Source organism: Lytechinus variegatus, chromosome 4 (assembly GCF_018143015.1).
Source record: "Lytechinus variegatus isolate NC3 chromosome 4, Lvar_3.0, whole genome shotgun sequence".
NCBI lineage: Eukaryota > Metazoa > Echinodermata > Echinoidea > Temnopleuroida > Toxopneustidae > Lytechinus > Lytechinus variegatus.
Window position 1 is genome coordinate 27154346 of NC_054743.1, and position 14192 is coordinate 27168537.

General features: G+C 37.0%; 1 protein-coding gene across 1 annotated transcript in view; it reads right to left on the reverse strand.

Annotated features, from left to right (window-relative positions):
* Positions 1-14192, reverse strand: part of LOC121413734 (protein MMS22-like) — a 72139-nt gene that overhangs the window by 33252 nt on the left and 24695 nt on the right. The window contains exons 8-18 of the mRNA XM_041606661.1: positions 13131-13221; positions 12200-12297; positions 10137-10250; positions 9221-9290; positions 7817-7914; positions 6673-6732; positions 5751-5873; positions 5259-5311; positions 2118-2177; positions 1118-1225; positions 577-688 (exon numbers count right to left, since the gene is read on the reverse strand). Coding sequence (XP_041462595.1) covers positions 577-688; positions 1118-1225; positions 2118-2177; positions 5259-5311; positions 5751-5873; positions 6673-6732; positions 7817-7914; positions 9221-9290; positions 10137-10250; positions 12200-12297; positions 13131-13221 — 987 coding nt within the window. The remainder of the gene's footprint in view (positions 1-576; positions 689-1117; positions 1226-2117; positions 2178-5258; positions 5312-5750; positions 5874-6672; positions 6733-7816; positions 7915-9220; positions 9291-10136; positions 10251-12199; positions 12298-13130; positions 13222-14192) is intronic.

The window sequence follows — 14192 nt, forward strand, 5'->3', positions numbered from 1 at the left end:
TAAATTAGCAATGAGATATTTCAAAGAATTTGATCTTGTAATTTTGTAGATTATGCCATGGGTAACACACGTGCCAAGTTTCGTCGCGATCGCGCGATCGATGGCCGAGATCATAAGGAGGGGGCTGAATCAGCCTCCCCCCAGTCTACTTAGGCATCAAAATAGCCCAGTCTATTTAGGGTTAAGTTAAGAGCGACTGGTGATCCTTTCCTATGGTAAATGGTATATTGAATTGGTGATGGTTTAGCACATATAAAGGGTTCACCAGTCGTTCTTAAAGTCGCTCTTAACTTACGAACAGCTTTATGAAATGGCCCCCAGGTGGGTGTTTCATAAAGCTGTTAGTTATTTACAAACGACTTTACGATCGACTGGTGAACCTTTCTTATGATAAATAATGCACCGTGATTGTTTTTATTGGTGCAGATTTAACTCACAAGAAAGGGTCACTGGTCATTCATAAAGTTGTTCGTAACTTACGAACTGTTTTATGAAGCACCCCCCCCCTGCTTGAGATACATACCATACCTAGATACAGGTGGCAGAGGGGAGGGGGGAACAAAGAAGCTCACTTACCAATGATGAAAGATCAACCATGAGGGCAAGGGTCAAGAAGAGGTCAAAGAAATGTTGCAGACCAGTATCACCAAGCTCTTGCATGGTACGACTGTGAAACTTGGAATATAACCTGAAAGGACATAGAAATGGTGACAAATCTCAAGACTCACAAACATCAGTGTGCAATATCAAATATCTGGCGCTAGCCCTTGCTCTTTTGAGAATGGACAGGCTTGGTCTATAGGAGACGGGTGTTATGCAGATCTCTGATGGGTTATACAATGGGAAGGCATGTCTCACACAAAGCATATCTCCACTTTCTGGGGAGCATTCCAGCTGTAATGCTAGTCATCGCCTTCAGCATCCTACTGGCTACTCATTTAACACAGAGTTGACATATTGCCAAAGATTATTCAGTTTTTATCTTAATCTTCATTTCATGATTGAAAGGAGATGTAAATCCTAAAACAAATACTGAAATAGCATAGGTAGAAGTCAGCCCTAGCCTCATCAACCTAGTCTTTTACACTTAATGCTCAGAGTTATACAATCAACCTACCTTCCTTGGAATTGCTTCCACGCCTGTGTGTTGTTAGCCACGTTCCATTTCTTCATCTTACAGGCCAAGATCCGCAGGAAGAGATGAAAGCTTGTTTCTTGTCCACCACTGAAAGAATAAAGATCATATACCTATTTATATTGTCACCAAATAAGTGGATTTTATGTTTGTAATATGAATTGACCCAGAACTATGGGGCAACTTGAGTTAGACAGACCTGCCATCCTCTGGGAATGAAAAAATGTAATCTGTGACTGTTTTTCATAATAAAATGCATGGCACGTGCCCTCATCATGACTCTCAAGCCGCTTGCAAGCTAGTATGTCCACTGCTCTTGCAGATGAAAAAAAAAAACATTGAAAAATGTGTATATCTCACCTGGTTTTAACAAAACGAAAAAAAAAAGTTACCAGAAATTACATTGATCCAATAACCATATTTGTATTAAAGTTTTATGAAATAGAGATGATTTTTCTCTTTTTAAATACAAATCGTATTTTTTAAAAGAAAATACGTACTGTCGTATTTTGGTTGCAAAAACGTACTAAATACGCCCAAAACGAACTGGTTGGCATCTCTGTATTGACCATTGCTGGATGAATGCATTGAACCCAGTATTCTAGAGTGGCCAACAAACATTTGAATGAACATTGTACCAACATTCTTGGTTGACCAGTTAGCATCTGAAAGTATATTGTAGATTGTGCCAATATTCTTGGTTGACCAACTTGCATTTTAATGTATATAAACTCGTACTTGAAAGAAATATGTCATGAAACAACACAATGGCTCTGTTGTGTAATACTTCACAAAAGATAGTAGAAGGGTGGGGGTAGTTTCCCCTTATCAAAATGCATTTATCTAATAATTTGTCTCTGCTAGCTGAAATCGTCTTTTGACAGTTGACTATTAATGTACGATTTACACCAATATTCTGGGTTGTCTTATTATTTGTACACTGGATTGAATGCAATCCTTGAGGCAATATATCTTCATGTACCTTGTATTATGATCATCACAACGTTTCTTGCAGGTCTGAAACCAAGCTAGTGCTGACTTACTGTAAGACAAGTAAAAAATTACACAATACACATGAATTCAACAAAATCAGAATACACTTTGAATGACATACTTATCTAACTTATTAAGCATTTTGAAGGGTATGAATATTTAGTGTAATCAACACTGTGAGTGGTATACATATCCACAAAAATAGCAATTCAAGCATTGATACTAAAGGCTGGTCGAATTCTTGACTGCACACAGTTAAAATCAGTGGCTCTGCCAGATCATGGAAATATTACACACCCAACTTCTAAAAGTTTAGGATAAAAAAACCTCAATCACCTATGACCTTGTGACCCATAATATCATCAGATAATTGTAACTCAAAATGGTTCTTCGGTTCAGTTCTTCATCATAAGAATGTTTTATATGACACCTGGATAGATCCTTGTGATTTGATTGGTTGTTTGATATTGTTCATTCAGCCCATTTGGCAATGACGTCATCAACTGTGCAATTTTGGATCCATTCATCGTGCAATTTTGGATCCATACAATTTTGTCCATTGCACGCGCGCACCGAGACTGCTGCACATACGCTGCTGCTGCAGGCACCAGCAGTGCGCATGTTGTAATGACGTAAAAATCAACAGATCGAACTCGCACTGCATGAACAAGTTTTGCATCGAAATTAATAAATTTCATATGAAAAAAAAACAAGTGGAAAGCCTCTGGCCGTCTCACCTGCATCACGCGGTTCAATATAGCAGCAGTGCTGACTTTGAATACTACTCTAACTCGCACAAGATGTTCAGTGATACATGGTTACTCTTATGTCCACTTTTTATGAACTAGACCAATAAACTTACAGAGATATGATGGTTATTCAACAAAAAACCCAACATGGACAAAGTTCATTGACCTTACATGACCTTTGACCTTGATCATGTGACCTGAAACTCGCACAGGATGTTCAGTGATACTTGATTACTCTTATGTACAAGTTTCATGAATCAGATCCATAAACTTTCAAAGTTATGATGGTAATTCAACAGATACACCCAATTCGGCCAAAGTTCATTGACCTTGGTCATGTGACCTGAAACGCACACAGGATGTTCAGTGATACTTAATTACTCTAATGTCCAAGTTTAATGAACTAGACCAATAAACTTTCAAAGTTATGATGGTAATTCAACAGATACCCCCGATTCGGCCAAAGTTCATTGACCCTAAATGACCTTTGACCTTAATCATGAGACCTGAAACTTGCACAAAATGTTCAGTGATGCTTGATTACTATTATGTCCAAGTTTCATGAATCAGATCCATAAACTTTCAAAGTTATGATGGGAATTCAACAGATATCCCCAATTCGGCCAAAGTTCATTGACCCTAAATGACCTTTGACCTTGGTCATGTGACGTGAAACTCATGCAGGATGTTCAGTGATACTTGATTAACCTTATGTCCAAGTTTCATGAACTAGGTCCATATATTTTCTAAGTTATGATGACATTTCAAAAACTTAACCTCAGGTTAAGATTTCGATGTTGATTCCTCCAATATGGTCTAAGTTCATTGACCCTAAATGACCTTTGACCTTGGTCATGTGACATGAAACTCTAATAGGATGTTCAGTAATACTTGATTAACCTTATGGCCAAGTTTTATTAACTAGGTCCATATACTTTCTAAGTTATGACGTCATTTCAAAAACTTAACCTCAGGTTAAGATTTGATGTTGACGCCGCCGCCGCCGTCGTCGGAAAAGCGGCGCCTATAGTCTCACTTTGCTTCGCAGGTGAGACAAAAATTGATGTCATATAAACCAAATAATGAATGTTTTTTCATTCGTGCAATGGACAGAATACTTCATGAGGTGAAAGATGAAATAATGATCCATTCAACGAGGTGTGATCATTTCATCTTTCACCTGATGAAGTATTCTGTCCATTGCACTCATAAACATTTATTATTTGTATACTATTTCAACAACCCTAAAATGCTGTCTCCATCAACCATCACAGGCAACCACTCCTGGTGAGTGTTTCATAAAGCTGTTCATAAGTTAATAACAACTTTAAGAACGACTGGTGATCCTTTCTTGTGGCAAATTATGTATTAATTGGCAATGGTTAAGAGCTTAAGAAAGGTTCAACAGTTGTTCTTAACTTACAAACAGCTTTATGAAACGGCCCCATGGAAGGTGGAGGCATGAAAATGAATCAAATATGGTGGCAATAATGTTCCAATATTCCTAGAAGGCCAAATCCATTGGATCTAACAATGCAAGGTAATCAACATAATTCAACGGGGTTACCCTTTGATGTGGACACCCAAGAATAGCAGTTTGAAATAAAATTTACAACTGAGTGGTGTACTACATGTATATCTGGGGGCTATTTCATAAAGCTGTTCGTAAGTTAAGAGTGAATTAAGAATGGTGAAACTTTCCTATGCGCTTAACCATCGCCAATGAACATAAAATTTACCACAAGAAAGGATCATCAGTCATTCTTAAAGCTTGTGTATAGTTTTGGTAAATCCACCAAAATGCACCTATCACTATTCCAATTCATTGCTAGCTAATATGAATGGATATGCCCTATAACAGTAATGATGTGGAGGATATGAAATGAAAATGTGTTTTACAGGATAAATTTTGCGATTTTACATGGAAATTTAACTTGATCGGGTCACCCGATCAAATTAAAATATCTGTGTGTTTTTGTCTTTCAATTAAATCCTATTCCAAATCATGGAATGGGCTGAAACTTTCAAGATATGTTCTTTGTCTGTAACTTTTGGATATCTAATCACTAAATTTATAAGATAAGTGCTTGGATGCCCATTTTTTAAATTTAAAACAAGCATCGCCGAGAGAGGGCGCTATATATCCAAGATTTGAATATTTGAAATTTTCTCAGAGAAGTGCAGTTTGAAAAATATCTAACGGTCTCTACGCTTCAGTAAGACTGTCATATTAGATGATATTCGATTATCAGTCACATTATTGACCCTTTACCAAAGCTATACACAGGCTTTAAAGTCGCTCTTAACTAACGAACAGCTTTATGAAACGGCCCCCTGGCCAATAAATCAAGGTTGATTCTGAATAGGGACATGTGACGTACCTGATGGTTGCTAGGCCCTGGATGCCTTGCCCAGGAGCAGTGAGGCGATGATTCTGGATTCAAGAAAAAAATGATAATAAACAGGGCTAATATGCTTCCATTGCTCACTGAGGAATCTTGGTGTAGTCTGCAAGCGTCACTGTGGTAAAAACCTGCCAATTATTGATCAGGGCAATTCTGAATGTGAACTGTAATTCCATCACCGCTTTTTTTTGGTCACACTTACCAATCGTTCAATCTTTGTGCCAGGACCTGCCATATGAACAGGTTTCATGACTTTTGCTCTGGCAACAGTTGCTCTGCTGTAAATTTGACATACTAACGGAATGACCAACTTCAACCCTGGAGTTAACACTGTACCCTATCCTAAACCTAAACCAACCCTATTGCAACCCTGACCCTATATCTTAGATGAAATAAAGCCTGGAGCAAACGCCACTGGAGCAAAGGTCATGTCACCAATTCACAGAAAAGGAGAACATTGCTACATACCAGTTTCCTGTAGAAATGGTCCCAAAGGGTAATGAGAATCTTGCTATGTGGTTCCCAGAGGTGGCACAGGACCAGAAAATGCCTTAGGTACGACTGGAGCGATGCCTCCGCAGTCCCAGCATCCTGTGGAAATCAGGATTCATTGAAATGCTCACATTACAATGGGTACATTCACACAACAAAGGAGCATTCAGACTAGGGATGGTGTTCTGAAAATGTTCTTCGGACAAGCTGAAGAACATCCAGGATCAGACGTGAAACTATTCTCCGTTTTAATAACAGTAAGTCCAGATGAACAGATTTATTTTGTCATTGTAATTTGTCTTACTTCCAGGATGAATATAAGCATACATCCGTTCTTTTCTTTTCTCTCTGAGATAGGAAGACGCTAATAGCAAATTGGTATTCTGAAAATCTTCTAGTTCTTTTCTCTTTTTTTAAGGACTGCCCCTCTTTCATCTTCAGATATTACCATTCAAAATACACTTTATATTGGCACTTTAACCAATAGAAATGTTTCCTATATCAAGAGCAAATTATGCACACTTCACATATACTAATTACTGCAAAATTACTTAATTGCGCGAAATTCAGAATACTACATGCACACTAGGATCTAATTTTTTGGCGCATGTTGCTATTATCTGTGCAAAATTTAAATTTGTGTGTTCCGCAAAGGTTAAAATAGGATTATCATCTTCTGAATCTGGGCATGTGAGTCTTGAATTGAAACTGAATATCACTATCGTTTAAAATTACAAAGATGTAGCCAGGGCCTCTAAAAATCAACTTATGCTTGGGGATGAGATCCTACTGTAGAGTTTATGAAGTGAGGCCCAACAGTAGCAGAGTCTACACATAAATATATGTACATAGCAGTACTTATGTCTATATTAGACCAGAATTCTTGTTCATTCTTTACCTTTGACAAGACTTTCTTGAGAATATCTTCCACCAAGTACCAATGGCTCCTTGCAATGGGCTATAGAGAACAAAATGTAAAACAGTGTGTCAAAAATATGTTTGATAATAGAAAATATTTTCGAAAATTTGTACTGTTTATGTGTGATCTTTACAACATACAAACAAAATGACATTTTGAATAATCATTTCTTCTAAGAAATTTGTATTTTTTCGTTACATTTTCCTAACATTCAACCCATCTCAACCTTTGATATAGTGTCTGTGTATGTATTCACACTACAAAAGTAGCTCCTTTGCCCCCTCTCTCAGCCTTTTCCTATTTTGGCCCTGAATTTAATCTTTTGGATGCCCTTTTGTACTTCTGTATTCCTGTCATATTTTGTTACAAATAATAACTTTTCCCTGTTGGGCTGATAAAACCTCCTATCTCAAATTCAAACATTTTGATGACAGATGAGAACAAGTAAGATTTTAGAGTTATAACATGGGTAGCAACCTTTTTTTTGCTTCGAAAGAGTTCTTGACAGATATCTGGAGACTGATTTCAGACAGTATCAGACTGCCACCATTTCTTTTTTTTTTAAATACAGCCTTTACTAAGCTGCCTTCAAATTTTTAGATTTTGAGATACAAGGTTTTATCAGCCCAGCCACGTTTTGTAATGGTTGGGAAATCTAAAGACAAAGGCAAAGCCACAAAGTATCATAGGTATCATGGTTTTTTATACCCTGACTAATGAGACCAGTGTGATTCACGACTGATTACGTGACTAGTAAAATGAATGATTACTTGTGTCTGTCCAATAATGAGACTAGTTTGCAAAATACCTTACAAGTACCTTGGCTAGTTACCAGTCTATTAACCAAACCAATGACCTAATTAGCAGGTTGACTTGCTACCTGACTAGCTTATCTGACTGGTTACTTGATTGATATGGGGGTGGTTTCACAGAGATTTAAGTATGATTTAGAGTCGCACTTAAATGCCAATGCATACATGATATGCATCGCAAAATCTAATAGATCAATACGCAGTAGTGAACATCATCCTGGCATGATCTGACCAATGCGGTCATGCCTTTTATACTGCACATAACTAGGCATTGTGCGAATCTACGTCGTACTTAAATGTAGAATAGTTACCTGGCCAATTTCCTGTCCCGTCTTGTCATACTGATAGAGAGAAGATAACTGTTGAAGTATCCAGAAGCACAAACCTTCAGGATCCTTGGCTGTCGCACCTGAGAAACAGTATTCAAAAGATAAATATGAATTTCAATGAAAATTGAGAATGAAAAAGCAAAAAAAAAGAAACAAAAACATACAAGGAAATTAACACCTGATAAAAATGAATAGGAAAAATTATATATTGTAATGCATTTGGATTTGAATTTGCTACAGAACTAGTGTTTCAATAGCAATAGCATTATGTAGTCAGACCTCTATTGATTTCTTTTGATTGATTGGCCGATATGGCCTTTTATTTGCATCCAAGATAAATCATACATTTAACATAATAAAACAATATTTGAAAATATTATAAAGAGGCAAGGGATAAAAAAGCAAAATGTATAAACTATAATTTCACACAGAAATTAGTATAAGGAATGAATTCTATTATCCCCCCCAAAAAAAAATAAAGAAATAAAAAAATAGGGAGGAGATGAAGGGGACAAAAAGGGAAGGCTAGGGAGGAGAGGAGTGAAAGGGAAGGAGGGGTGAGGGAGAAGTAGATGGAGGGATGCACAGGATAAAAAGAGGAGGGGGTGAGGTAGAGGAGGAGAAGGATGTAAGGAGGTACAGGGATAGATGAGGAGGAAGGTAAGATGGGGATAAAGACAATGTGAGGAAGGAGAAGAGCTAGAGAAGAGAACTATGAAGGAGGGAGGGGGAGAAGACAGTGGAGGGCCGAGGAGTGGTACAGGGAGCAGAGGGAGTTAACAATATAAGGAGGAAGGAATAGAGGCAGATGATCGGAGGAATAGAAGCAGACACAGCAGGAACAAAGGAGGGAAAAGATAAAGTCAAGGGGTGAACAGATGACCACCAAGTATGACAGTTGAAATGGAGTATACAAGTATGCTTCATTTATTAAGGCAACCGCACACCTTATGATTGGTCTCCGACCCAATTTCAGAATAAAATGTAGTAGAATTTGATGCTAATATTGAGACTTGGAATATCTTACTGTGTAATGTTCTAAATCATTGTACGTATACCTATATTCAAATCTTTGACTATGCTATCATCCTTCTTAGAATAAAAGCGAATTAATATCTAGTCGTAATGACGTCATAGCAGTCGTACCATTGGCTACGATTTGAAACTTATTTGGCCTTTACTCCAAAATAAAGGCTTGCAATCTTTCAAAATGGTTATATCAGTATTCTTTCAATTAATATTAACCTCAAATAAAATGATATGTTCCATTCACATTTTCAGAAAATGAGCAAAATGCGATTTGTTCCAAAATCGCAGAAACGTAATGACAGAGCTCATGGGTGAGTAAAATCGGTAATAATTTACCATCATGGCAATAAGACTCACCTCTGTTAGACTGACCATCCACATTCTCTAGTATAGGTGATAACAGTTGATGAATGATTCCCCAAAATGACTGCAAAAAAAAGATTCAAATTTAAGATTTATGAAGCAGTATTTAAATGTACAAGGTTTTATACATGTAGCTCCGCAAATATATTTTCATACATGTAAAAGAGTTTATATTCAAGAAATCATTAGCAGGGAAATACAACAAAAATTACTTGTATTTACATCAAAATGGGGATATTTTGCTATCTCATTTAGAGCACTGAAGGGATGCTATTCGCTCATAGTTGTGCGTATTGCGTAACTTATAAAAAATCTTTATCAAACACTGAAATACAACCAAAAAAGTTACCTTTAGTTGCCTCTAAAAAGGGAAATTTAGCACATGAAAGGGGCATCAGACTTTTGTACAGTTGTGCATAACTTACAGAGAGCTTTATGAAAGTTACATAGGGCTTTGAAAATGACTGGTGAGCCTTTGTTTGGTTCCTTATCAGATTTTTCATCATTTTGATTACAAAATAATGGGAGCTGAAATCAAATCTTTGAAGACTACCATTTTCATTGTTACTAAGCATCTGAATTAGATATTTTCTTCAGAAAATAGACTAAAAAATATGTATCATGAAAAAAAAAGATTATTCCATAGAAATACAACCCAAAAAGGGAAAATTTAGGTTAATCATTTAGCACAAGAAAGTCATTGATAAAGAAGCAACATCTGGGGCCTGTTGCAGAAAGAGCTGCAATCAAACACAACTCTAAAAATCAAGCACAACTTGATTTTCAACCAATCAACAGCGTGCATTTGGGACTTGCCATTGATTTCTTGGCTTGCGTTTAAACGCAACTCTTTCTGCAACAGCCCCCAGAGCAGTTTCATGAAAAGGATTATTAAAGTTTATGCCCTTACCGTTGCAGAGTTATTCATATGTCTGTGATCAAGTAGGTGGATGAGAAGGATCCACATCTCCTTCAAACAGTTACAAGGGAAGAGAGACGTCTGATGGACTTCATTCAAAGTTAACTGCAAATAGAATATCAATGGTTTCATATACATTAGCACTTAATACATCCAAGCAAAACTATGTACATGTATCATTACTCCTTGAAAGTGTTCCATAAAACTGTTTTTAAAGTTATGCATGACTGCTTTAGCGCCTATTAATATGGCGGCTCAGCTACAGCCGGGGTAATAATATGATACCAATTATCAAAGCGCAGTAGAGTATATGCACATAGTAGCTGCGCTATATAAATGGACCTATTATTATTATTATTATGACTGTACACATGACTGGAACATGTTTTAGGTGAAAAGTCGGGTACATAATGATATATCATTTCGCACAAGACAGGGTCACCAGTCAAGCATGAATTCATGCAACTTAAAATGAAATAGAATGATTATCACTTCAGTCCTTTGCATTTCAGTTGTGTAATTTTGATATTCTGTATTTCTACGCGTGATTAAGTTGTAGTAATGTTTTGACATTTACATTCTTTGTTATTTAATATATATTCCTGTGAACACGTCTTGTAGTATACAAGTTTCTATATATTTCTTTTATCAACAGCATTTTGCACCACATTTACAGCACTTCATAAATTTTGTGTATCAGTATTCATTATCATTGAACACCCACCCTGAAATCAGATTCTAGCTAGCCCACAGATGAGGTATGCACTTCCTCCACTCACTGAGGAGTGAGGGATTCCAAGATCAAATTGCAGAGCATACTACACTGGCTTAAGCAACCTACTGGTTATCAAATAACGCCTGGGTTGGAAGTAGCAAAGGGTATGTTGACGTCTTACCAAAAGATGCAAATTGCATAGTGGTATTCAAAGACAAAAATCTGATCGGTGGTAATTTTTTACCTGATTGCTAAGAAAGCATGAATGCTTGTAAGCAAGCAACCAGAGGACCCAAGGCTTAAGGTCCTCTATGAGGGAACTGGTAATGAGGATTGATGCCTTACCAAAGGGCACTAGCGCACCAAGTGGGAATCGAACCCGGGTCACCGGAATCCAAAACCCCCGCTCCACTGACTGAGCTATCGTGCCTCCTGATTACAAGGTGAAGGTCAGAGCTTTTGAAGATTTGCTATAAGACTAATTCTTTATGGAGCGTTGTGGCCCAGTGGATTAGTCTTCGGACTTTGAAACAGAGGGTCGTGGGTTCGAATCCCAGCCATGGCGTAATTTCCTTCAGCAAGAAACTGATCCACAATGTGCTGCACTCAACCCAGGTGAGGTAAATGGGTACCGGTAGGAAGTGATTCCTTAAGAAGCTGTGTGCGCTATGAACGCCTAGCTTAGCCGGGTAATATAGGAGCGCCTTGAGCACCTAACAAGGTGGATATGTGCGCAATATAAATATCCTATATTATTATTATGAGCTAGATTCCAAGCAGGAATGACAACAGTTTTTCTTATGTTTTGTTTCCTTATCCCATAGTTAGAGTCCAAAGCTATTATGTTCTTTCCAATGACATACCATTTGCTGGTTCAAAATAAGTTTCAATTGTCTGACAGTAGAATATAGTGCCTTTGGTACTAGTAAATATTCTAGAGATGATACTCAAAGACTCTTGATAAAGGAAAAAACTACTGAGTCTTTTATTTTCAACAAATTGTTAGGTTCAATTATTAATTGTAATTCTAATATATACTTAAAGTTACAAAATTCAAATATGTACTAGCAACAACTTTAAATCATTATCATCACCATCATCATGATTATCTTTGTCATCATCATCATCGTCATCACCATTATCATGGTCATCTTCAACATCATTATCACCACCATCATCATCACTATCATCCACTAATATCCCAAACCTTTGGTTGGAAGCGCACAGAGACATTATTCATAATTGTGATATGCGCTATACAAGAACTGTTATTATTATCATCACAATCATGATCATCATGATCATCTTCATCATCATCATTATGATGGAGATTACCAACCTGATTGTAACGTATAGTAGCAGTGGTGATAAGGTCTTGCATCAATCTATCAACTTGCTTGTTAAAACAATCAACTATTTCAATCTCATGAGAAGAACCTATGATGAAGAGGAAGAGAAAGAGAGAGGAGCAAATATTACATATAGATAGAAGCACATTGACAGATATAGAGAAAGGATGTGAGGAGGGGGGGGGGGGATATTACAAAATCAATCAAATCAACAATGAACCAATACTTAATGGGTAATGTCAGCAGTTCCCTCATTTGTATACTGACCAGGATATGCATATAACTGTTTTATGAACTATAAAGCGAAAAAACAATTACTTTCTTATTTTACATATGGTTTTGATGAAATTTTAAGTGAGATGCATGTTGATTTTTCTCTTTTTATTCAATTAATCTTCATGTTGAGGTGAACTTGCCCTTTAACACAAATAGTGGACTTGTTAATTCAGATCAGTGGGCTCATAAATGATGTAACCTAAATAAAAAGTGTCAATTTAGTGTGGTGTGATAAAAGCACACATTCATTTTGGGATGCTTTCTCAATATACAGTACATACATTGGGGGCATCAATATCTAGTCGTTATGACTCTCATCTTTCAATCTGAGGGATGTGGGTTCCAGACCAAGGCATGTTTTCCTTCAGTGAGGAATTTACACACTTTGTGCCGCACTCAACCCAGGTGAGGTTGATGGGTACCTGGTAGGAATTTATTCCTTGAAATGCTGAACACGTAACAGCTGCTTTGCTATCGCCAGCATATAATGATGCATTATTGTGGAGTGCTTTAGAGACTTTTGATAAAGTAAGTATCAATCGCTATATAAGCAAGTATGACTATCCTGAATTACAACATAAGCGCAATCAATGCAAGAAATCGGAAAAGCTCGTGGTTTCCAACCATTGAGCGCAATGTTTTTACCTGTGGTAGAAACATGAAGATGATGAAGAACTTGTATGATGTACCACCTGACATCTAGATGACAATGAAGAAGAAGATGATCATGTGATGCCTAAAAGGAGAGAAATACACATATTTGTTATTTTCATAATTCACTATATTATTGGTGATTGGTCTCAGTGTGTAGCATGCTGGACCATCCAGGTGATCTGTCAGCTGGGTGCTCTCAGATGCTGTGTACAGTATGTTGGTTAGTGTTGTATGTTTCACGGTATCTTTCCTGGGCAAATGTTGGTCCTGAAAAGGACCACCCAAACTCGACATTTCAACAAGTATTCCTGTCGTCTTCAGGAAAATTCCTCTGAAGATGACAGGAACACATGTTGAAACGTGTCGAAATGAATCAATGAATTAATACATGCATAGACATATTTATGAATAGATAAAGGCATCAATAAATGAATAAACAAATAAACTAGTCATATTGATTAAATTCACAATACAATTCATTTATTAATCATATAAAATACAAAGCAATTTTATACAATTTAATGTGGCTGGGGAATTGCAATAAAAGCCTATGGCTTGTAAAAAAAGCTTCCCTTGAGAAAACATACAAAACAGAAAATCAAGAAAAGAAAGCAACAATCATATTCACAATACAGTAAATTACAATCAAACTAATAAACAAAGGACAGAAAAACACTAGAAAGAGCTTTTAACCCTATCTAGGCCGGGGTATTTTGGGAGTTCCTATGGCCAGCGGGGGGGGGGGGGGGGGGGGGCCTCCCAGGCCCCCCCGAAGATCTCGGCCGTCGATCGCGCGGAAAATTGGCACGCGGGTTGCCTGGAGCATAATCTACAAGATTGTATAGTAATTTATTTCATGCGAATCGCTATTAAGTGATTATGCTAATTTATGCGTAATTAGTATGCGAAATCATACTTTTCCCTTTAACTCCCTAAATAAAGCTCAAAATGTACTAATTTTTGGTACAGAAACTCTTTGTGGTGTCCTTAGCAAGTGTACATGAAAAAACTTGTGATATCAAATCATTTTCTTATGTATTATATTGTTTTTTG